This window comes from Diorhabda sublineata, chromosome 2 (genome assembly GCF_026230105.1).
Source record: "Diorhabda sublineata isolate icDioSubl1.1 chromosome 2, icDioSubl1.1, whole genome shotgun sequence".
In the NCBI taxonomy this organism is placed as follows: domain Eukaryota; kingdom Metazoa; phylum Arthropoda; class Insecta; order Coleoptera; family Chrysomelidae; genus Diorhabda; species Diorhabda sublineata.
The window spans coordinates 16,428,872-16,455,685 of record NC_079475.1 but is presented as its reverse complement, the minus strand read 5'-3'; the positions used below and the strand labels follow the sequence as shown (position 1 = coordinate 16,455,685).

Here is a 26,814-nt window from a genome sequence, read left to right as displayed (position 1 = left end):
TCTGGAATAAGTCCCATCGTCCTGCATGAATTCAAATTTAAATTATGTCGAATAACAAAAATATGAAAGAAAAAACAACACACTGTAAATAGTTGCCCTCATCTGAACCAAGATTAATAACTCGATTAACAACTCAATTATTCAAAATGTTTATATCATTTTGACTGATACTGAATTGAAAATAAACGAATAAATATATTACCAAGATTAAAATGATAAATCTTCTAATAACTGTATCATGAAAGAGGTTTGCGCGGCCGCCGTCCTTTAGTTCAATGTTTTTTGGGCCATTCAGCTGTGGTCAAAAATAACTTTTCGTATCTAACTGTGGTTGTCATCCTTAGAAGTTGTGGTTGGCATCTTCAGAAAGTGGTTAGTTTCTACTTTACTCCACTAGCACTAACGTGTTTATGAGCAACTCAGCTACTCCATCTTCTATTTAATTTCTGTACAAATCATAAAATGATTCTCTCTTATCATCAATAGAAAAGCAGACTAGATACAGGTCTTAGACTAATGACCACTGATGATTTCTGATAGATTAAGACTAAAATAACACGTTTACATGAAACTCGGCTACAATAGATTTCCATGCAATATACAAGTTGATTATAGTGCAGGTTGGGTAAGTTCAAATGAAACACAAAAAACAAGCACATTTTTTTCAGAGCAGTATCTATCTTCATAGTTTTTTCAGTGGACTCTGTCGCTAAGAAGTTGCTGAATAACTGCCGCAGTACTATCTATAGCCGAATTTTACATAGTTTCAAAACATTGTGAGAGGTTCTGTGGCAAATATTTTGAATTTCATGATAGAGTTAAACTAGTTGGGGTCTAAACAAGAACAATTCTGTGAAATATCTTTATGTGGTAAAAACATCTTTTCAATAATCATCCCCACAAATATCAAAATATACAATTATGTAATAACAACCTGTTAAAATAAAGTCAGCTTTATCTTTTCATTTTCACATCTATTTTATTCTTTAACATCAATCTCATTTTTGTCTAGCCTACTGCACTTACATAGGTTTTTGTTTTCTTTTACACTACTGTAAAGTGCGCGGTCAGTCCGGATCTACCTAAACTGCAAAAATGTCTTGACACACTGACTCGAAATCGAGCCGAATCGGAAAATTCTGGAATTCATGCGAAGCCTTACACTTGATTAATTAAATAGTTAATTTTTTACATAAGCAATGAAAAATTTTTGATTAGTGTAATCAATGATAAAACAGTAGACTGATTATTAACAACGAAATATTCATCTCCACTTTTTTTACAGTGCCACCCAGTATTCAAATACTTCCTCCAAGTGGACAAGTTGTTACGAGGAAAGGAGGTCCAGTTTCTTTTGAATGCAAAGCGAACGGAAATCCTACACCCACAGTACAATGGTCTAAAAAGGTAACTGTTCAAATTTCTTAAAGATATGGGAGGACTGAACTAGAGCTATCATCTCCAAATATCTCAAATTTTGAAAATGTAGTAATTCTTATTTCAAATTTCATAGAGCTGAAGTTTTTTATCTGTCTAGAACCCAAAACTACCTCCTGAGAAATCTCAAAAGGCAGTGGGTATCAAGAAATACTTCAAAATTCAAAAACGCAAAGATTGAAGCTCACTAATATATTTGACAATTAATAATAGATATAATGATGATGGTTCCATTAGTAATTGAAATCTAATGCTGTCAACTGCAGAAAAAATTATACACTGAATACTTTCCATATAAAAAGCAGATTATCAGTGATATTTTTTTATGAATAATAATAAATCACGTCAAACAAGACTTATCTCTCTTGAGGCTGCTTTATCTAACGTAACGAAAGGTTGCCAGTGGGTCACAACTGAACACAAACTTCAATTGGCGCGTAATTCACCTCCTAACATGGACACAGTACGAGGGACTAAGGAAGTGTGGACTTGTTGAAAAGTGTCCCGCGACAGGAAAAGAAAAGGCATCACAGAAAAATGCAACTATATGGTGACCAAACTCTTATTGGACTGTAGAGCAATGAGGATGACTCGCTTCGGTATAGACCATACAAACGATCCAGACGACTTTGGAAACGATCAAAGAAGCTATTTGCCTTTCGAAACGAGAGCAGCTATGGTTTACAGTCGAATCAATTCATACTTAACTGATTTTCATTGATAATGGGGCTGTTACTGTTCAAAAATATATTGAAAAAGTTTTCTTAGAGGCTGTGATCTCTAACTTCGTCAGAATTGTTACCGAATACTTGGAAAAAGGGGTAATGGAAATCAGAGTCATCCTCTAGTGATTTAAATCAGACCCAAATTGCTCGCCGTGAATAATGGGATGCTTTGCCAGCAAAAGAAGTCCAAAATTCAATTTCTCTATGCATTACAGGACAAGTCCTTCACTGTAAAAGAGAAAAAAATACTCGCTGTTAAAAACCTGATAAAAGAATAGGTGTAATTTTCTTATTTTTTCTCCATTTTATGATTTCTTGTTAAATTGGTTAAATGATATTATTCATTTGTGGCAGCTTTTATGGAAATAAATGAGCCAATTTTTACCATAGTAGAGAGATTAAACTATTTCACAAAATTATGAAACCGAATCTGCGTGTCTTGTTTTGTGCTGTTGAATTTATTTACGGCTTTAAAGATAACGAGATTATTTGCTTTCTATATTAAAATAACTTCATTTTTATAGTAATCTCAATCAACCGAGACACTCAATTTTTTTCCTCTGAGATAACAAAAGAAATATACAGATGGCACAGATACTCAATGAGTTGTTATGATGACTTGCAAATGTCAATAAGAACAATTTTTAAATTAACTGTTGAGATAATTCTATGAATAACTTTAACCAACTTCTTTTGGTCCTACAAACTTCTTCCATTATTCGTAAACTGTTTTATTTATATATTGGTTTTCTCTGCAATGCATGGATCCATTCAAATTTCGAACTCGAACGTTTTTTTTTTCCAATTATATCGATATAAGGAATAGAATAACCCAACTACACTAAATGTTCATGTGTTTTTACTAATTTTGCAATTTTTTTCCCATTTAAAAAGGATGGTTTGTTGCCTTCTGGACACCAAGTGGAAACTGGTTATTTACTAAACCTGAATGATGTTCAGAGACAAGATGCCGGAATCTATCAATGTACAGCATCCAACGGCATTGGACAACCGGTTACTGGAGAAATTAAGCTTCATGTACTGTGTAAGTAAATATTTCATTTTTCACCTTGTGTCATAATTTTTTCAAGGCGCTTTCTGGAGATATGTGATGATAGCAATATATAGTTCGCTACAAGTTATTAGGTTTCGACTTACTATCTGCAAACCAACAACAATTTCTGTAAATTACAAATACGTAAGTCGCATTTACAATTAGTGACTATCCACAAGAATATTCACTAAAATCTCTTCAATAATTATATTATTTAATATTATTCAGTAAGGACAATATATGTGTCACTCTCTAATCAGATAACCTCTCACAAGAGCGATAACAGATTACATCCTGATAGATATTCATTAGCGAGACATGTATACCATGATACACAATATGAATTATGAACTGAGAAAAATGTCTATTGTGAAAAAACAAATTCTATAAAAGAAGTTCAACGTCATCGGCCAGCAATTAACCTCACCTAACCTATGAAATTCAACTTCACTTATAACGACCTAACCTATAAAATTTAATGTCATCAAATAATCAATCAATATTCAACATCATTCATAATAACCTAAACTAACCTATAAAAATGTAATGTTATTCATAATCTAACCAATGAACATTTACCACGGTTTCTTTAATAAGCATAACCAATAACTCAATATTTAGCTTCAAATTGTTCTCTATTTTAGGTGTCTTCTGATTTGAAATTAGTTATTTAAATAATTTTTGGAAGATAAAATTTGACGTTTCGACTTCTTTTAGTCTTCAACAAAATATTTTGATAAAGACTAAAAGACTACAGAAGTTTGAAAAATCAGTTGATAGTTACTTTTCTATTATCACATCATTTAAAATTGTATTCTCGCTTGATTTCTCAATATCACGATAATCATCTACAATATTCATTGCAGATCCTCCAGAAGTTAGCGTCATAAAATCTTGGGTAAATGCTGGAGAAGGAGGCGAAGCTAAACTTGATTGTGTAGTCCATGCTGATCCACCAGCAGAGGTAAGTTTAATATAATAACGTTACCAACAGTAAAAAGAGGATCATTCGTCAACAATTAATTGAAATTTTATATATAATTATTGAGAAAAATTATCTTTTATTTTTAAGAAAAGAAGTATTTGCTTGACTGGAGACTAATTTTTTCTACTAGTAATTTTCTCTGCTATTTGATAAATACTGAATGTAATCACTTGGAAAAGAATCATAGTAGAATTTCGATTTCACCATCCTCAAGACAAGCTGAAATGAAATAATATATAAAATATTTTTATCTATAAGAATTGCATAATCTATGGAATACTAAGAGAATATTAACAAGTAATGGCAGTTCTTACTCTTTTGAATGGATTAACAAATTATTCAATCGTCATGTGTGTTTTAGATCGCGAACAAGATAAATGGCGGACGCGCCTTTGATGTTTTTTTCCATTTTTAATCATAAAAGACGGTTTATTTGTAATATTTCTTTCAAATAATTTCTAGGAAAGTCCATTTATTTATTTGTTTATTTTATTTTATTCTAGAACTTTGTAGATTCTTATTTAAGTTTATAAAAGATTTTTGTAAGTGAAGTTAGTTCAGTTCATACTGTAGTGATCAGAACAAATTAGAAAGCAATCGAAGAATTTGAATAAATAAAGTTATTTAAGTGATAGTGATAAGTAAATTATTATAAGTTTGTGTAGTGTTTAGTGTTTAGATAAATTAAGAACGTAAAAGACAGTCTCTATTAATTCATCTCACGAATAGAAATCATATAAATAAGGAACTTTATATTTTGGTGTCAGGTGTGGGGTACTGTAAATAAATTAGTGACATAAGCAATGGCTAAGAGACTATGTGATCTAAAAGTGACGGAACTGAAAGCCGAACTAGAGAATCGTCAGCTGGAAACGTACGGTAAGAAGAGTGAATGTATAGAAAGATTCAAAGTGACACTTGGAAGTTACGGATTTCATCCAGAAACTTATCTATTGAAAGACGACTCCTTCATCTGGATACAGTTTTCGAGTTTGAAAAACGATATTTCTGTCAATATTGACGACAAGATTTCTACAATGAAGGACGATTTCTGCCGAAATTTTATCTTTGATAACCGACATTACCGCTGACGTCGAAAATCGGATATCGACAAAAAGATGAAAACGATGAACAAGAAGATACAATCAGATATCTATCAGATGACAATGATGAACAATCAAATGAACGAGAAAAACAAGGAGTTGGATTAAAAGATGGTAGATTTAATAATAAAAAAACTCCAATAGAAAGAAAGTAAATTAATAATAAAAACGTTACAGTTTATTCACCAGTTTCTTTATAGCTCATCGGAAACTGAAGAAAGCAGTAGCCTTCGTTTTTCCCTTGTCAAACTTCTTGGTCATTATAATAAGCTACGGTTTAATGAAATCTTTGAAAGCGTTTAAGGCATTATGTAGATGAATAATAATGTAGAGTTCTAAATTAGGAAATGAGAAATAAAGTTATGAAGGACTCAGAAAGATGTGAGATTAAGAGAAAGGAGAAAGCATTAAAAATAATTATGAAATAAATTTACATCAAAGAAAAATTCACGAAACTTTTGAGGGTACTGTTCAATCAAATTCTCAAGATAAAAAGAGATCGTATTAAAAGTGACAACCAGAATACGTAATTTCTAATTTAAACTACTAGAATGTGTCGAAAAAGTAGATTAATTCAGCAATAAATTATATTTGTTTCAGTTATTTATAAGAACAATACATCGTCAACTATATAGTGTGGAGATTTGTGTGAAAATTATCGATACAGTTATTCAAACGAATATAAACGATTCTTTGTATTTAGGTATAATCCACATTTATATACACACCACATTTTTTTCTTAAATGCGGATCAGAAGAGTGTGACAATGCTTGTATTTGGATATTACATTATTGTTTTTCTCCATTAATATCAATTCAGTTTTGCATTTCTTCCGTTCCGATTGAGGTGAATCCAAAGCATGTGATTTTAACCGCTCCCTCAGATAAAGAAAAACGTTCACCTCGCAATTTATTGTTGATCTACGGAAATAAGAAGAAATCATTGAATGCGAAATAATAATCGACATTTTGACTGTTAAAAAACGTTTTTCTTTGAAATCATATGGGAAAGCTCGTATTGTCGTGGTGGAGAATGATTCGTCTTCTGCAATAGGTTTCTCTGATTTTTTCGAACCCTTTTGGCAAACAAAACGGTGGTTGTTTGTCCAGTTATTCCGAAAAAAAGGCGACCATGTATGATTTGTCTTCTGATATAAAAGATTGTTAATTAGATCTTTAAAAATTTATGTGTTTTTATTTCGACATCAATAAATGGTTAATTTTTTGAAAGTTCTTCATTTTGAGGCAAAAACAAAGCAGTAACCATCAAAATAAGAATTAACATTCAACAGAATCAACAATAAACTTATCGCATTATTATAAAATCGTTTTCTCATGATTTTTCCATAAACTCCTAGTCATGTATTCTGATTCTAGGACTACGTCAATAATAGTTGTTACGAATTAGTTTGAAACAGCCATACTTTGTACGAGGATATATTTATATCTAGTTAGCCTAGACCAGTTCCATGCATAAACAAAAATATTGCGTTACCATAGCAACGAACAATAACTTATTAGAAGAGTCAGTGTAAAGTTTGACATGAAAAAAGTAAACCAGAGTTATGCAATAAATTAAAAGAAAAAAGATGTCCAACGAAATTGTGAAAATCGAAAAATTGGAGTATCGAGCCATCATCAAGTACCTGTATTTACAAGGGTTAAGACGTAAACAGATTTACGAAGATATACTTAATACCCTAGGTGATCAATGTCCTTCGTATGCGACCGTGAAAAATTAGAGTGCAAGCTTCAATTTTCCATTGAAGATGATGACCGATCGGGAAGGCCAGTTTCTGTGTCAATCCCCGATAATATCGATGTAGTTCATGACATGGTTTTATCAGACCGTCGAATTGGGCTAAAACGAATATCTGAAGCACTGAATATTTCATACGAACGCGTTCTTCATATAGTTCACGTCAATTTAGACATGAGAAGAATTGCTGCAAAATGGATTCCCAAATGTTTGAATGTTGACCAAAAGCGTGCAAGGATAGAAGCATCGCGTTCGATCTATGCTCGATTTAGAAACGATGTAGACTTCTTAAACCGAATTGTTACTATGGATGAGACTTGGGTACATTTCTACGATTCAGAAACAAAGCAACAATCGATGGAATGGCGACACTCTGGCTCTCCAAGACCTAAAAAGTTTCGTGTCCAAAAATCTGCTTCAGTTTTTTGGGATAGCCATGGAGTAATCAGGTGGAGCAATAACTGGAGATTACTATTCGACATTACTGACTACACTACGGGAAAAAATTAGAGAAAAAAGACGCGGAAAGCTATCCAAAAGTGTTTTGTTTTTGCAGGATAATGCCCCTGCCCACAAATCTCTTGTTGCCATGCAAAAAATTCGTGATTTAGAGTTCGAATTACTAGAACGCCCCACTTATTCACCAGATTTGGCTCCGTCCGACTATCATCTCTTTCCTCAACTGAAAAAAAGTTTGAAAGGTTGTACAGTTTCTTCCAACGAGGAGGTAATAAAAGTTGTGGAGGTCTGGTTTGCAGAGCAAGAAGAAACATTTTTTTTGAAAGGTTTAGAGACGTTGCAGGTTTGCTATAATAAATGTATGCAATTGAGAGAATATGTTGAGTAATAAAATATTTTGACATTGAAATTTTGTTTGGTTCTATAGTAAGCTAAGAATTTGTCAATATATCCTCGTAGTTAGATAACGCCCAATTACTTACATATAGCCCGAATAATTTCACTTCCGTAGTTTTATTCACCACTCGACGAAACACCATACATTAGAAAAAAAAAGAAATAGTAAGTCCTCATGTATACAAATAAATTATCATTACGTCTCGACCACTTCCACCTAATAAATCAATATTTAAACTTTCTGGCAAATAATTATAATACTCCCGAAATGGAATGGAAATTGCCGTTCAGTTATAAACGTTAAGCTCCATATCTTCCTGCCATTCCTTCCAACATTTCTAGGCAATTACAACTTCAATCTTCTTAGATGTTTAATTTTACAGACTTATAATTCCATTACTTCCATTTTCGTTTCAATAATATCGCTTTCTGTCTATGTCTGCCGTATACTAATTGAAATACATTTTAGAGTTAGAGTCGTTCTCGTTTCATTTTAGTTTTGATATATTCTAGAATTTCGAACAAGTTGAATAACTTACGAGTTTATTTCGACAACTTGTCCCCAATTATAAAGTAATAAGTGTAAGGAATTGTGAAATGCTATGGGGACTGGTAGAAACGAAGTTGAGTTATCTCAACTTTTGCATTCATCCAATGAGAATATAGAAATATTAATGTAGATTTTCAACAAAGAACAGCATTTCTTTGTGAAGTTTGAGTTAATTATTATACGCAGTGTCCGCCTCAAAAAATAGTATCGTCTTTATTTGAAGAGAGACACATTTTACCATAAAATTTGTTTTTAAATCGCCTTGATTTTAGATCTCTTCTGTTATAAAATTAGTTTTTTTAATAATTTTTGAGAAATAGAAAAAAATTTTATCATTTCGATCACTTTCAGTTTTTATCTTCAAAAATTATTTAAAAAAAAACTAATTTTATAACAGAAGAGACCTAAAATTAACGATTTAAAAACTTAAACTTATATAAAAGGTCTTAGAAATAAGACTGGTGGATTGATTGTGCCTTTTTGGTAGATATGAATAAACACTTGACTGATCTGATTATAAAGTTACAGTGTAAAAATCTGATTGTGAAACAATCGTTTCACTTTCACAAAATGAAGGAAATGGAATCCCCAATTTTCAACAATACATTCAATTTTGAAGCTTCACAGGCACCAGTTCAATCGCAAATGGAGTTGATTGATCTTAAATCGGACAGTATTTAAAAAAAATTAATGAGAGTAAGGCTCTTACATTTTATATACAATATTTCAAGAGTTTGGATAATTACCCGAAATTAAAAAAGCATGCAGCACGCATTCTCTGCATGTTTGGCACCTATTTATGTGAACAGATGTTTTCCGTCATGAAAATAAATAAGAACAAAACTTAAGAACAAGACTTACGAATGAACATCTCCAATCAATTCGTAAAATAACTACGACGAATATCTTCGTCGGGTATCTTGATCCTTGAGCTCAACATAGTTACCTACCATCTTTTATAACTTTGATATGATTTTTAACAACTGTATATTATATATTTATATAATTTAATAAATAAAATTTCATAAAAATTCAGTTCATTTTTTTATTTTCAATCTGGCCTGCCTACAAATTCAAATTAATTCAAAATGAGTTTGACAACTCTGATGTCTGTAACATGCCTTGCTCTATGGTTTGATATATCTAGGAAGTCAAAACAATGAATAGACTTTCTGTCATCATTATGAACTTAAATGTGGCTACATAAATGAGTTTGATATATAAGGCACAAGATGTGATTCTACAATTTCCTCGATGTACGGCATTCATGTGGTCTCTGATGAACTTCGGAACTTGTCTAAACGTAAGGGTTTCTAATTTGGACTAAAATCTCTAATTCTCCTGTTAGAGAATGCTTCATCCTTGTAATATTTGATTTCTTCATTTTTAACTAGTCCCCTCGATTTCTTCTCAATTTGTTTCCTCGATATGCCATAAATAATGGTCTTTTACCATAACGTTATTCATTCTTCATTACTTGAGGATACTGAATACACTGTTTACAACAACACTCACAATCACACAGTCTGACGCGCGTTTCGATAATCAAGTTATCGTCTTCAGAGACTGATGGTAAACAACTTAATTACTCGAGAACATAAAAATGTACAATATCACATAGATGAGCCAATTTATCCAGTAATTTAATAATAAATAAAATAAAAGTGTTTTCCAGAAGATTTTTTTTTATTGTTTTGAAAAATTTAGCGATCTGAATGTGTACTTTTTTTCAATGAAGTAAAACCCAATCATCGTAATGCAAAGAACCATCAGGTAGTGTAGGTACCTAAACGTATTCATATCCTGAGAAATTAGTTTTTGTACTTATAAGTATAAGGTATATAAAATTCTCCATAAACAGAGGTGTAAATTTTTAGTAAGTTTTAAATTATGGTGGATTCTAACCATCTTACCATTCACCAAAATTTGAAATGTGCTAAGAGAAAAATATTATGGTGGATACATATTAAATGGCTGTAATGTAAGTTCACACTAAGTGTGTCCCTTAATTACATGTTTTAGCGCTTTGTTCGTCCGTCTGTTTATCTCTTTGTTCCCCCTTCTACCCATCCGTCCATCTGTATGATTATAGCAACGATATCTCCTCATTGGTGACATCTAGCAAGCTCCGGTTATTTACATGTAATTCCTACATGTACCAAAATGAAAGAAATTTAAGGCATTATTAGAAAAAAAATAAGTAAATCAACCATGTGCTTCTATTTCACAAATTATCTCAAATGACATGAATTGACGTGAATAGACATCATAAGACATCGATCAACATCAAATAACAATAAACGTAAATTAGCCTTAATAGACGTCAATTCATATTATTTGAGAGCAATCTTTACTTTATGAACTTGATTGGGGAATACGCTAGCGTCTTCCTAGCCGAGTTAATCACTATGATGGAATGTGGACGTGCAATACTCAATCGACGCCACAGGAACACACTAATCTCAATCTGCTCAGATACAAGCTATAACGGCCGAAAATGTATACTCTAGACTAATATTGTAGCGTAAGAAACTCCTACAAAATATGGTAAGTGATAGCTGCAAAATCCAGTCGTTTAGGTAACCGGTCACTCGGGTAACAAAGGCAACGATGAGGCCAACTCACTCGCCAGATTTGGTTCGGTGAACCCGCCGATGGACCCAGAACCCATTCTTGGTATTGCTTTCGCGTCTCTGAACGATCTGCTTGCAAGACGGACTTGGGTAGATATGGATAGAGACACCTGGCATTAGATAAGCGAAGGGTCGCATATATGATATAGATGGACTTACTCACACTACTATACAATTGCTTTAACTAAATAGAACAGAACTTTGAGCACGGGCACATATTTATTTTTCGACGTAATCTCCTTTTCCATTGTTGGAAAATCTTCAACCACCGAGCCAATTTCAAGTTTGGGGTTAGAAAAAAAAATAGGGGGCTAAATCTCGCAAATAGGGTGTATGAGGTGTCAAATCAAACTTTAGTTCATTAATTTTGGTCATTATAATAACGGATGTGTGATCTGGTGTATTGTCTTAATGAAATTACAATTTCTTCTTAGCCAAATGCGGCAGTTTTTGCTTGATTTCTTCTCTCACACGCATTCAAAAAAACCGACGCCATGACCTTGCCGGTAGATTGAATGGTATTTGGAGCCGGTTTTTCCTTTTTTACTTTTTACAAGCTTTTGTCTATAAATTTTTTGACAATAAAACATTTCTATCTGTCTCTCAGTCCATTGTCTTGATTGATCCTTTGTTTCTAGTGTGAAAAAGTGAACCCACGAACATTGCCAAATATCTTCACAGCGCTGTTTTTGTTCAATTGTGAGCAAACGCTGCACCCAACTTGCGCACAGCTTTCTCATGTCCAAATTTTCAGTTCATATGCAGTTTTTAAAATGACTTCTATGTTTTCTAGCTGAGGCACTTCCAGTCAACAATCATCCAGTACCACTTCGTGTATTTTCTTCAACATTTCTGAAGTCATCACCTAATTGGGTCGACCACTGCAATGCTGATCTTCGCAGGTCGTACGGCCTCGTTTAAAATCTGCTACCTAATATCTTATTATTGATAACGAAGAAGCAGTCTCACCCAGAGTAGAATCTATTTCAGCTTTCATATTGTTTGGATTAAGGCCTTTCAAATAAAAGTATTGCATCACATAACAACAACCAATTTTTTCCATGTTCCCAAATTCTCAAAAAACATTCACTATTGATGGCTGCCAAATAAATACTGAGCAACGTGGCGTCTTCAAACTTGAAGCATATGCTGCATAGATTGTATTCTTTCTAATACAGTGGTATTTTTCAAGCAACGACCGCCATCTCTAGGGACCATACTCGTATTTGACTATTTAAATTCATTTATTTTTCATTTTGTTGGTCCTTTTGGGAAAATTATTCCCGATATTTACGAACCACCACACTTTTCCATAAATTTAGCACAGCTGAATAGAAAAATGAAACAGATGAGGAAATTCATGTTCAAACATTCGTCTAAGTAAATTAACTTGATATTATTTTATCATAGAACATTATATTTTAATGATAGGGGTGGTTTATTTTTGTCAAACATTACCAAGCTGTGTAATATGAATGATATTTGAAGCTACAAGCGCAGAAGTGGCCCAAACTAGAAGATAATGATGTTGAATTATTAATATTCATAAAATAGCATCTTTTAAACCTATTTGTCAGATTGAAATTTCAATGAAAATTTATTTTGTTTTCAGTTTTTTATTGTTTTAGCTAATTCACTTTTAAGATAGAATTATTTTAGAAACAAAAAGTGTGAGTTGAGGCACGTTTTTGGCCATTTTGGCCAAGAATAAAAATAAATATTACTATTAATTCCTTTATTTCTATCACACCATACAACAATGAAAATTAAAAACAATTAATCATTTTGGTCATAGAGGTTGTCAATGATAATCGTATCAATAGCTGTTGAAGATGTTTTTAAATTGCTGTAAAAATTATGATGAATTATGGATATGTAAGACAATAATATATTAAATCTCTATTTTTATGTTCACTAATTGGATGAGTAGTATGATATAAAAGTTCAAGATTTTCAATGATAATAAAATTCCTCTTTTTAAGGTCAACTTCACGAAAAAGAACATCATTATTATTAGAATATAGAAAATAAAATTTAAAAGGATGCACTTCACAAAACATTAGCCATTGCATCTTTAACCATTCAACTGCCTTTATCTCCACAAAGTTTACGATTCGAAATATTTTTTTCAAGAGATTTGCAAGAAAAAATGAATCTGTTGTCATAGAAATTATTTTGAACGGTTTACTCTTTATAGCCGCTAAAATAACTTGTTTCCAGAAGAACCGTTTCTGTTTTTCCATTAAACTAAAATCCTGATTCCATGACATGTATGTCCGCTCATAAAAAATTTGTGGTCAATTTTATAAATACCATATTCAGTAGAACTGAAAACAATAAACTGACAGAAAAGAGCCATCTGGATATTCCTATTTTGCCCTGCAAATTGATCGGAGTACATTATAAAATGTTTGCATTTTTTAAGAAATGCAATAGACAGGAAGCTATTTCTTGAGGACCTCTGGATGTTATAGTTTCATCCCACCAAAACATGTACACTTCTTCATTTTTCATGTTATGAACACCTAAGGAGTATATCCAGGGTTGAAACTTATAATAACATATTCCTGTGCTAATAACAGGGGCAGTGCTTTCATAAGATCGAAACAAATTACACATACATCTTCATTATTTTTATAGATTTCTAAATCTTTTTTTAAGCCTTCTCTTGCAGCATTTGCCTTGAGCAAATGCAAGTTTCTTTTTGTTCAAGTCTTGTTTTTTAATCATTATCAGCCGCTTTAATTTTAATTTAAATGCATCACACTTTTTGTATGAATTACAAGGGGATGGAAACTCAGGTTAAATTGTTCATTAAATTCTTTGCTAAAAATAAACTTCGATGCTAAATTTTCAGCTCTTTCAGCGTAAAGAGAATACAAAATTCTCAAATTCAAATCTGGCGATAACTATTTGCGGGTACATTGTCTTATGAATGAAGTAATGTCACTGTCAACCTATCCCGCTAAATTACAGTTGCTGGTGTGCAAAAATGGTTTAACCAGATTAAACCGCTTTTGCGTTTTTGTCACAAGATGTCACTGCTATGGAAAAAGATATTTAGTGGCGTCATCTCTTAGTTAAATGAGAAACTGAGATTAGGCCATTTTTGCATCGAAATATTAACACTACTGAATTAGTTTATGTACTGAACTTCAATATAGGGAAATTGTTGGTTATGCCACTTTTGCGTTGACGGCCTTATTTCTAAATACGTTTATTTCATTATGACAATTTCTTACTTTATTCTTTCCAATAATCAATCATTCACATCAACGATTTAATTATATAACTTTTTTTCTCATCTATTAGTGACTAGTGATGACCGAAATATGTGAACTGTACCCATGTATCACTTTTTTAGGTAACATGGTACCAAGATTCTTTCATTCTTCAGCCTACAGACCGCCGAACTATGTCTAAAAACGGCAATACTCACACTTTGACAATTCGAAACGTTCAATCATCAGATTTTGGAAACTATAGTTGTACGGTATCGAATTCAATAGGAAGAGATAAACGATATATGGAACTATCAGGAAAACCGGGACCAGCAAAAATCATCAGTGGCCCATATTCTAATCCACACGAATATGATTTAAAATGGGTGGTACAATCTGTATTCCCCATCATCGAAGTAAGGATACTGTACAGGAGAATCATGGTAAGTAATTTAATCGATATAGAAAAATATAAATATATGTCAAATTTACCTGGGGGAACTTTAATATATTTTCCCCGAAATTATTTCCAGACGATATATACATAAGTATTCGAAAGCTCGGAAAATATATTAAAGTTAGTCCACTTTGATGGTTCATTGCCCAATAAGAAACCACTATATATATATATATATATATATATATATATATATATATATATATATATATATATATATATGTATATATATATATGTTCTTAATTTTAGGTCTCTTCTGTTTAAGAATTAATAAATTTTCAAAGATAGATAAAAATTTTGACGTTTCGACTTCTTTCAGTCTTTATCAAAATATGATATTGACACTAACAATTTGCGTATTTATATTAATGAATAGATTACCTAAATCATGAAAAGGATAAAAAGATACTGCAATCAATTAAAAAGCAAAACACAAACGTAACATCAAATCATGAAACATTTTTTCTTACCCTATGTACAAGGACTTTCCCAACAATTATCGAATTATTCTAATAAATATGATCTTATTATATGAGTTATAAAGGAAATAATACATTATCCAAATATTTCACTAAAAAACCAAAAAAACAAAAGAAATATTATTAAATATTAAGTGCCTTGTACTAATTGTGACGTTGTCTAGATAGGGCAGACATCTCAGTATTTCAAAAATAGACTAAAAGGTCATCAGGACGATAAAAAATTAAAACTGCATTAACGAACTATGAAATATAAAAAAAACATAAATTCAATTATAAAGATTCACAAATTTTTGGAATGGAATACACGAAAAAAAGAATTTTTAGTAATGGTTCACATTCATAAAAACGAAAAAGCTATAATTAATAAAATAAACCCAAATAATTTAGGTAAAATATATAGCTGTATTTTGTGAATTTTAATAATTATAATAAAACTATAAATAATTTAAAACTAAGGAAAAATTTATTTTTCTTGTCAAAAAGAAACTTTTCTTTTTTGATGTTATTGTTATTTTGATATTCATGATGTAGGTGATATAAATACGCAAATTGTCAGTGTCAATATTATATTTTAATAAAGACTGAAGTTAAGTCGAAACGTCAATTTATTTCTATCTTTTAAAAATTATTAGAAAATACTAATTTTGAAACAGAAGGGACCTAAAATCAAAAACAACTATGAACATATATATCGATTGTTTTGTTATTGTCTTCGTTGCTTGTATCTGAGTACATGCCTATGTTTGGATAACTATTATTGTTTATTTGTGTAATATTTCTGCAGGTTGGGTGGGGTAAATGGGTCGTTCGGATTTTCAGGTTTTGTAGGGTTTATTTGTTTTTGTCAGTACCTGGACCCAGATCTTGGCGCAGTCTTATACTCCTTAGTTATGACTAGCAAGAATGGTCTCTTCGCCGCCTCTAGCTGTTTCGCGATTCTTCTGTGTTGACCCAAATCTCCGCTCCATATAGAAGCATTGGTTTCACCTTTCGTATATGTCTTCAGGTATCGTGGGTTTTCGTCCCCAGTCTCGTCCAGCATTGATGAGTAATGTATGGCCAATATCAGCTTTTTTTACGATTTGTTCCAACCACAGCTGCCCTGTGTCAATTGTGAATCCTAGATGTTTTATGTCATCGTCGAAGGTGTTGTTTTATCGTGTATTTTTGGTCTGGGTGGTCTTGTCTTTGTGTAAGGTATAAATATTGCTCGCGTTTTGTTGTTATTGTGGGTTATTTTGTTGTTGTTTAGCCCAGTATTCGTACACCGACCCCACTTTTGTTCATAAAAATTACTAAAAACGAAAAAGCTATAATTAATCGAAAAAACCCAAATAATTTAAGTAGAATTTATAGCTCTATTGCTCTATTTTGTCTATACATTCAAATGTGTCAGTTTCACAAATCTTTTTCAAAGTCTCGAACTTCTCCTTGTTATTCTTCAAACTGATATTTTGGCTATTGTATTTCGATGAACTTGATACATTACCATTTCCCTAGGTGTTAAATTGTTCTTTCTAGTTCCAGCTACAGTCAAGAAACTCGATTTTTATTTGTCGATTCGACGATGAAATCAGAAAATTCACTTAAAAACTCCAATGGGTCTTCTATAGGTTAATTGCCAGATGTTAAAGCATGATCACTATCAACTTGATGCTACCCGACGATCATATCAGTATCTACTATATGGAATTTATCAAAATACTATTCACTATCCACTGAACTATTTATTATAACTAAACACCTATCCAATTCGTAACAAACTTATTTATTTAAATACACCGTTTACTTTTTATTATTCCGATGTGATCACTATGACATACTATTATTTATTGACTGCAGAACTAACGTCTATTTATATCGAACAATTCTAATATGCCGTAAGCAAATAAAAAGGCCTTTTAAGAGTCTGTATTATAAGAGCCTGTCTCTATAAAAACCGTTGAAACATAATATAACCAACTAATGAAAACAAGACATAAAATCATAATTTGAATAGAAAATATAGGCGAATTCACCTTTGCATGAAACAGGACCAGCTCCACGGTCTTTATCAATGAGCGAGCTCATAACATTTTGTTTTCTAAGGATCCAATAAAAAAAGGAGAAGGAAACGAGATTCTAGCCGCATAGAAAGAAATATGGTCTTAAGATCGCCTAAATTATTTCAAAGAATATCTCGTTTCGTCTCGAAAAATCATAATGACAAAATACGTTCGTATAAAGCTTTAAAAAACTCCATGATCCAAATTTCCGCCTTATATTCCGATTCTATTTATTCTATTATATTACTGTGTTATGAACTATTAATAACGATCGACTTTTTACAGTCCAATGCTTCATACCATCACCCTGGACATTGGCATGACGTCGTTGTGAAGCCTGCTCAAACTTATAATCCAGCAAATAGTGAGAGAACCCAGCGTTACAAATTAACCAACCTGTTTCCTGACTCAGTATATGAATGCTTGATTCAAACCAAAAATCAACATGGTTTTGGTGAACTTTCCGACCTTCATCAGTGGTCGACTTCTCCAAGAGGTCGATTCATAGTGCAAAGCGGTAGTGGTAATATTAGAAAACTGTCTTTGAAAATTATAACTATTATGTGGATAACGATTTGTATCGTAGATATTTTTATAATATAAGATGTTTCATCTTACATTGAGGTATTATTTTTGTATTATATTCAAAATGTTGAGATTTAACTATTTGTTTGTAATATATTTGATGGGTTCAATTAGTAGGCATATAAAATTATTGATTGTGAGTTTTTTTTTAAAAACTGTACTATTTTGTGAAAATTACCAAATCATTTAAAATAAACTGATCCAATGTTGCTGCCTTATTTTCAAAGAAATATACAAACTAGTCCACCAAGCTCGAAATCAAAATTACCAAAATACTACTAAGCGGTTTGTCATATTTTAGCTCTTGGGGCAATGTTTCTTATCCTTGATCCAGTTGATCCAAAACCATCAAGTTAACAGGTACTATTGCCCATACAATTGCGATCAAAATTTTCACTCCCAATTCTCCATTTTCTAAATATGGTGGCACGAATTAAGAAAGACTTCATTGTCTTGTATTTTAACTTTTGAAAATTGTATCTTGTTGCCTCGGTGCATGCTTATCCGATTCTATTTTCTCTCGAGTAAGCCATTTTGTTAAAAAAGGAAAATAGGAAAAAACTCATCCTTAAGCTCATCAAGCTAGACGGGCAAGTAATCGAGTGGAAAATAGGAGAAAATAACGGAAATTTACACTACACAGTAAACTTCTCTGGAACAAACATGAAAAAGAGATAATCCCCAAAGCCAAAAATTCTCTGATGGTGTGTATAAACTTCGCAGAGAGGAATCATCACATATGGGACAGTGGTTTGGGGTACTAGAACTAGTCTGCATACCATGAGGAACAATCTCTCAAAGGCGCAAAGACTGGCTTGCTTATGTGCAAGTGGAGCCATGAAATCGTGCCCTACAGCTGCACTAGGAGTGATTCTAAATCTTCCACCCCTTCATATAGTACTGGAAAGCGTGGCTGAGAAAACAACACTTGGAATGTTCCGAGACGTAATCATCAAAGAAAATCCGCTCCTAAAAAAAGACCAGCCCTGAGTCATGCCTCAGGATGCTACAACGTAAAATTTAAACTTTGAGAAAAACTTCACTTCAATAATAAACTGTGAAAGCAAATATGATCAAAAATACCATACAGAAAATGAACAGAAATGCCATTAAATCGGATCAAAAACAGCAGACGGAACTAGATTAGGAGTGTACGGGCACAGAATCTAACACTCTGAAATCCTGGGAAGCGCACCACGCGTTTTCCAAGCATAAATCTATGCAATTAGAGCTGTAGGTTCCAATATCATAAAATCCAAACTCGTTTGGATTGGATGCATTGGAATGGATTCCGGAACACACCGGAGCGAAGGGAAATGAAATAGTTGGTAAGCTCGCTAAGGCCGGGGCAGACAAGCCCTTCATGGGACCTGAACCCTTCTGTGGTACCAGCTACTGAATAATGGAAAAAACACTTGAAAATAAGGTAGATAGAAACAAAACCAATTATTGGGGCAACCTACAGAGACTCAGACAGGCAATGACTCTTCTGGGAAACTATAACCAGAGTAGATCTGTTGAACGTATGGACCTAGGTAAGAACAATCTACGAATACTACAGGAGTCCTATCGGGGCACTGTCGCTTCAACAAACATCTGAAGACACTAGGCTTAGCAGATAATGCGGCGTGCAGGATTTGTTGGACAGAGGACGGAATCACTATCCACATTCTATCGAAGTGTCAAACACTAAGGAACTCCAGAGCTCTACACCTCGAAATAGAAGACGAAGATCTCTGGCAATTCAAGCCAACCCACATTCTAGACTTTTTAAAAGGAGAGCGATTAATGGATCTGCTATAAACACTGGGTTCCCCAGCATCGCAGCAACAAACTCTGGATCATTTTCCGTGAATCGCTTTGAGTGTCGACGAATTAGACTTTCTAGACTCCAGCAATTAGTTATCGTCGAGATCTCAATATGACAACTATCAGGGATAAGGGTACAGGACAGTATAATTTTGCTTGAATTGGTCCAACAAAATTAATGTATGGGGGATTGAAAGTATACATTTTGATAGTGAGAGTACAGTAGTGGTAACAATTGACTTTGCGTCTTCGTATTAAGCGGTTTTCACTCCTCCATTCTTATCAATGTTATCTTCTTATCAGTTTCAATTGTCTGACTCAAAAATTAGAGTTAAAATACGACAAATTTAACAAAATTTTGGGCACTATTCAAGTAAAATTAGTATTAAGTAAAGTTTGACAAAATTGATGTGTTTTCAGTGAGAAATTATGTACCAAATGTGTAATATTTGAGAACGAACCTGGCGGACGAGAAGAAAATATTATTGGGCAAAATATATTTTTTGATAAAACCAAACAATTAGCATATAGAACTCCATCAACTTTCAACATTTGTTTGTAAATTTTAACGTTAATCAAAAATAAACATAGCTCATTACCTGGTATTCAAATTACTTTAATTGTTTGTGTGGTTTTGAATTTGTAACATTTTTCGTGTTGTTACATATTTCGTTTCCGAATCGTTGTTGTTACTAAGAAGTCATGCGCGGGAGACCTAGCGTCGTAGAATGTTAGTTATTTAATCATAAAATTATTATTCCAGCGAAATAGTTTTATCCTTTCCAATAATTTTTGCATTCATAAAATTCAACACCATACATACAAACATAGTTTGATGATGAGAGGTAAAACAACTAGAATTAATAAACCATATTCCACCCTTAAATCGTGAAATTGTTTATATTGCAGAATGTTCCGCTTGTTGGAAATGTTTTTCGCAAAATAGTATCCACAGCTAAGTAGCTTATGTCCGATAATCGATTAAAAGGTTTTCCAAGCTTTTTGTTCGGCAATGAATCAAAAGACTCAAAATATATAGCTACTTATTTTAGAATCAAAGTAGAATAAACTAACCATTATCAAAAAACAAATCAAAATATGGTTTCTCCTGAAGGTGTTTCATAATATGTCAGTGCAATCAAGGGTTTGTAATTTCATTATAAATTTTAAATGTTTCTATTCTTGGTACATATATTTTAAAGTTTGTACCTTTTGCATTTCCAACTAAAACTACACCCGAGTTGCCTTTAGATATTGATCTTGAACATCTGTAAGCTTAGTGCTCGGGAAAGACGTGCCTTGGTAGCTGATTCCACAGAAATGAGTCCCGATAAATTGGGTTTTGGGCGTCTGCAAACTAATTCGTTGCTTATGAGCCATGTCTTGTAAAAACTGCTCTAGACGGAATTATGTTGGACAGCTCGAAAGAGCATTTGATGTGGTAGTATTGGTAAAACAGAGTCAGGTGTATTCTCTTAGTTGTCCAAGCTTCTGGTCAATTCTGGACCGCCTATAAGTCGAACTGCTCTCTTCCGTATTGAGTCGAGCATCCTCAGTATGCTTGGAAGCAAACCTCTAAAAGTGCTAGCAATATTCCAAAGAGGGACAAATCTGGAACTTGTAGAGGGTCGGAAGCTGTTGGATTGCTATTATATAGATAGATTTTACTGAGGTGGCTTGTGACCTATCTCTGCGATTTTCACTATCTATCAACTTAGAAAGTAAAACCTCTAGCTCTTTAAATTGTCTCATAGATCCTTTCGAATCTTATGATGAAACACCTTTGGTGAAAACTAATCAAAAATATTTTTCTGATAAAATATATATACGAGGGTCGTGCTGCTGATACTCAAGATGATTTCAAAAAATATTATCAATTTTTTTATTATATTTTTCTTTCAACTCTGTACACTAGTAAATCCGTTAAAATAATTCAGCATTGTTTTGAAATATCTTCAATTTCTTATTCTCATGGCGTCAATGCTCCGTCGTCGCTAATAAATAGTCGACAACGTAACTTCCCTGACAGTGGTGATAAAAAACATGCAATTTAAAATCCTGTTATGAAAGATATTATAGTTTATAGTAAGAGTATGATAAGGAGCATTATCCTGATGCGCATCAATCGTTCGGAAACTAGTTTTTAGACTACGCTTATTAATTTCATATTCTCGATATGACTTTTATGATATACCAGTAAGCAGTCGTTGTTCTTTGATTCAAAAGTTCAATTGTCTTCATGTAGTCCCCTTACTGGAAAGTAATGGGTCACAGACTCAAACATTCCCCTATCACACAGATTCATAAAAAAACGCACGACACATTGGTTTTTCTTTGCTCTGACGGGCTATCACTGAAAAGAACAATGTGTTTCAGTCCGGCGGGAACATTATTTTGTAAATAGTTCAATAACATAGAGCACACCTCACTTTCATTGTAAGTATACATGCTTGATTATTTGTCTTCATATCATGAACACAAAAGACATTCAGCCAGAGCTGACGCATGTAAAATACTTCCTGTACTAGAATGTTTGGTAGCGGAAGGTTTTGCATGTAGTCAAAACAAAGTACTACTGTTTCTTCATCCTTGTTTTTGGTCAAGTCTTGTTGTAGAATTATTTGTTCAGCTGCTATGGTAGGTTTAAAATTCTCGCTTAAACATTTGTCTCTTAGTGGGGATTTTAAATGCTCACACTGGCTGTATACATCAACCTGTGGCCGTTCAAATGATAAGTTTCTTTAAAATACTTGTAGTAAAAATTATATTTGACTTTATCTTCCAATTCAGGATGTTCAATTTGGAACATTTCATACATTGTTTCAATACTGAGTGCTGTATATAAGTATTGTTTCTTCTTGATCCCATAGTGGGTTTTTCTGACCTCAAATCAAGAAATGTGGTTATGGATAGTAACATAAATGTCACCTTTGATGGCATTTTCGCTGCGGCTTTCGCCTCTCATATCAGTAGCTGTTTTATTTTGAACTAATAGACTAGTCAGTCTTGCAACTCGAGAAACACCGTTTATTTGCATAAATACATTTTTGCAAACAGAAAGAAATTCCCTATTGCCCTTAACATTGTACTGAAAAGAAATATTTCTTGTTTTAGAGGCTTGATTTTCACTTGTATCAGCATAGCAATCTGTTACTTTTTTCGTTCTACTTTTAATTTCTTTAACCTCAATCAAAGTTTACAAATATAAATCCTGTTGGTTTCTAAAATCGATTGAGTAGACAGTATTCCATATCTGTATTTTTGTGTCATTATCAATGGATAATCTGCATTTCCGGGAGCATTTGCAAACAATCTCATCAGGAATACATTTTTGTAAAACAATGTTACCTTTATAGTTCCTGTATTCTTCACCTTTTACACAACAATATATTACGTCTGTGACCTCTAAACAGCAACTAAAGGTGATATCAGACGGTTCACTTTTCACTCATTTCTGTCTTTCATTCAACTTCTTTCATTGAGAATGAAACGTCTAGGCATTGAATGAATCCAAAGTGATAAATGAATTTATTAATGAACCAATCCAGCAATGTTGGATTTCGGCATCAATCACTCGCACTCCGAATGAAGGAGAAATCTAAAAATGAAACGTATGAACACGAGTAGAATGCTCACTTTAGTTCTTTAGACGACATATTCGAGGAAATGAACAAATAAAGTTCATTTTTTTGTCATTTTCTTTGTGTCTTGTGAGCGTGGAATGAAAAAAAAAAGAGAACATTCACTTTAGTAATCATTCATCCGAATGAACCGAAAAGTAAACCATCTGATATCACCTTAACTATATAATGGCGTAAACAAACACAAAAACAGTGATGCAACAGGTCAACCGATAATAACCAGTGTTACCTCGAGACGAAACTAAAATTTACTGGCGAAACACATCAAGTGACGCCGGTTGACGGGTTTCTGCACTAAACTTAATATTCCATGTTAGAAAAAACCCATTTGGAGAATTGGCAGATGATTTGGTCATAGGTCACTTGATGATCTTAGGTAACAAATTTTCTCACATTTTTTCTGTGGTAATTATAGTAGGCAAGAACAAGTTTTCTGATATTGTCCTTAACTCCTTAAATCCTGCATACTAATTAAATACTATTGCTCGGTGGAAGTTGGGCAAAACTAAAGTTTGATGACTTCCTCTTATGTTCTAAGTAATTGCCTGAAAGTCATATGCAACGTGTACAAATTTAACACCAAATTTCACAAATTTATTCGAACTAATTAAGACACAATCCGGTATATAAACATAATAAATTCCTGTGTAAAAATATCTAGCATGACCCTCGTCCTCGTTCAAACTGTTTCAAAGCAGTTACTTATGTCCAATGTTTATAACTCTACAAAAATACTTTTCCATTTTATAAGGTAATTGTTGTAAGGTATGTACAAAGTTGTATCAAAGATTTAATCAACAATTTATTGTTATACAAGGAATTTATTCGATAAAACATGAATAGTACACTAGTAACAGCTAAAAAACGAGCATCTTCCCAATGATACGTGAAAAAAATTGAAAATTCCTATAAATATTTATTTTGATATGTAGCAAAAGTCTCATATCTCGTGTGAGCGATGTCAGATATTGAATGCTGGATGAGGGAAGGCCATAATCACTAACAATAAAACGTAAATGTTTAAGCAGGAATTGTAGTAAAGTTACAGGACCCATATTCTTTGACGAAACTCTCAAAGTACGAAATTTGGAATTCTTGTGAATAGAATAACGTCCCGAAAAGAAATATCTGGTCTTAACAAGTTGATTTTCATTTCGCAAGAACTCGTATCTCGATGGTGATTAGTCTTCTTCTTCCGTGTGTTAGGCGAAGTCGCCTGTTTTATCTTCGACATCCTGGCCTCCTATCCTGCTTCAAGGTTGTCACTCCACCTTTTTCTGGATCGGCAGCTACTCCTTCGGCCCAATGGGGATTTATCGCGTGCTATCTTGACCAGTATGTTCTTATCCGTACGACTTATGTGCTCATTCAATTCTTTCTTTCTTGATAGAAACCATTCTCTGCTACTTCCATTATTCTTTTGGTTTTCGCCGTTTCTTCGTCTTATATATTCCTGATTTGTTTATTCCACCATATGGTTTCGTTCAAACATGCCGCTATTCTTAAGGCTTTAGTTGTTTGCTTTCTTACTTCGCTCTCTACGTCTCCAAATACTGAAATCTCGATTCCTAGGTATCTGAATTTCATTACTTGGTGAATTATCAGGTAATTTGTGATAGTAATATCAAAAGTACAACTGAGAGTATAATTATTTTGAAGTGGTTACATTACTATTGTTATTTGAATTGGCAACATTTAACGAGTTCAAAGAAATAACATCCTCTATAGTTGTATTAGTACTTATTGGATTGTTAAAATTTTCACTATGGAATCCAATTTGTTTTTCATTGAGTCGTCTATTTAGTCCTCCTCAACTGTGTTGGATTTCCACCCACGGTGCTTCTTTAATTGAATTATATCACCACCGGAATCCACTAATAGAGACGCCGAAGAGCGTCGAAATGTATGCCCAGTGTAGTTTTTTGGATTAGATAAATTCACAAATATGTTGAAAAGATATTGATACCTACAACTTGGGTTTTGCATTTTCCATTTCTATACTGCAAAAAGTAATGATCTGTTTTGGCATTTGTGGGTCGTTGGTTTTTATATTTTTCATAAATGTTTATCAAGTTCAATCTATTGTCAGATATTTCACCAATAAAAGTAAATCGACGTTGAACATGAGTTTTTGTAAAAGTAAAATCAAAGCAGAAAGAGGACTACATTGCAATTATTGTCATTTAACTGGAAGCCAAGTAAGACAGTGTTCGAAGTGATAAGTAGCACCTCAACCAAAGAAAATAGCAGTGGAAACAAAAAATATATCAAACTTCTAATTTGTTATGACCATTGGTATGTTGACAATGGTGCAATCACATTTGTAACATACATAAAAGTTTGAGTCTTTCAATGAAGATCATTAAGTGACTGCTACAAATGGTAATGTTACAAAAACTTTAGCAAAAGGAACTATTTTTATGACAGGTTGTGTTAATAGAAAAATCTAACAAAAATCCACAGGAAGGATGGAGAAATAGAGGTTCGTAGAGTAGAAGCCAGTAAACAATAACCAAAGCCTTATTGCGGCTGAGGTTATTTATAGAACTCTAATGTGCAGTCTAATCTGAGAAGGTGGAAATGAATTTATGAATTGCTTAAATTGATATAATGCAGTACTGTTGCTTCTCTGAGTGCGCTGATAATTAAAACATTTCCGGTATTATTGATATTATCACACTTCATTTTATATGATTCCACGCTTCGCAGAGCTCCCGCGATTCCGAATATTAAAGCAGCCTGGAAGATGTTACAAATAATATCTAAGTTTACATTAAAATTTTTTGCTGTCATACCTTATATATCAGATAATGTTCGTCTTTAACTTTCAACAGAAGCTTATTAATTTCTTCACGGGCAAATGTTTTAGATATTTTTTGGTCTATAGCCAACTGTTTTATTTTCTAAACATGCAATGAGTTTCGAGTATTTACTGATATCTACATCGTCATTTACCGTTAGGGTGCCTTTTGAATAAGTCAACCAAATAATTTTAGTTTCTAATTAAGCTTATAACACTCTTTCTGTGAAGCTGTTTATGCCTTTTTTAATACGCCACTCCATAAAAGAATTATATCCCTTTAAATACTGTTCCCTGGATTTCTCAGGGAGAAGATTCATAGTCGGTGCAGATGTTGATTCAATATCTTCTGGTGTGCAGTTTAAACTTTCTTCACTATTACTTTCCATCACTAATAATAATACTATACTCCTTTCAATTAGACACAAAACAGATTTTCTTGAACGAATATCCTGCTTTTTGACGAAATTACATTCATACGCATAAATGCATAATATTCACACGTGAATATTATAACGGACGCAAATAAAAGTTATTATTCTATCAAATTGAACATAAAACATCTAAATACATCTTAAAAATTGTAAAATAGTTGCAAAGATCTACGAATTACGTCTTATGCCTTGCAAATGTCACAAATGAATCGCTTCACTCATTTGCTTACATTGGTAC

General features: G+C 32.8%; 1 protein-coding gene across 1 annotated transcript in view; it reads left to right on the top strand.

The window, feature by feature from the left end:
* The window catches only part of LOC130440781 (opioid-binding protein/cell adhesion molecule-like), a 332,444-nt gene extending 311,606 nt beyond the window's left edge, over window positions 1-20,838 (top strand). Inside the window, exons 4-8 of the mRNA XM_056774107.1 lie at window positions 1,286-1,407; window positions 3,057-3,207; window positions 4,083-4,180; window positions 14,466-14,765; window positions 17,593-20,838. Coding sequence (XP_056630085.1) covers window positions 1,286-1,407; window positions 3,057-3,207; window positions 4,083-4,180; window positions 14,466-14,765; window positions 17,593-17,910 — 989 coding nt within the window. The 3' untranslated portion in view covers window positions 17,911-20,838. The remainder of the gene's footprint in view (window positions 1-1,285; window positions 1,408-3,056; window positions 3,208-4,082; window positions 4,181-14,465; window positions 14,766-17,592) is intronic.
* The last annotated feature ends 5,976 nt before the right edge of the window (window positions 20,839-26,814 follow it).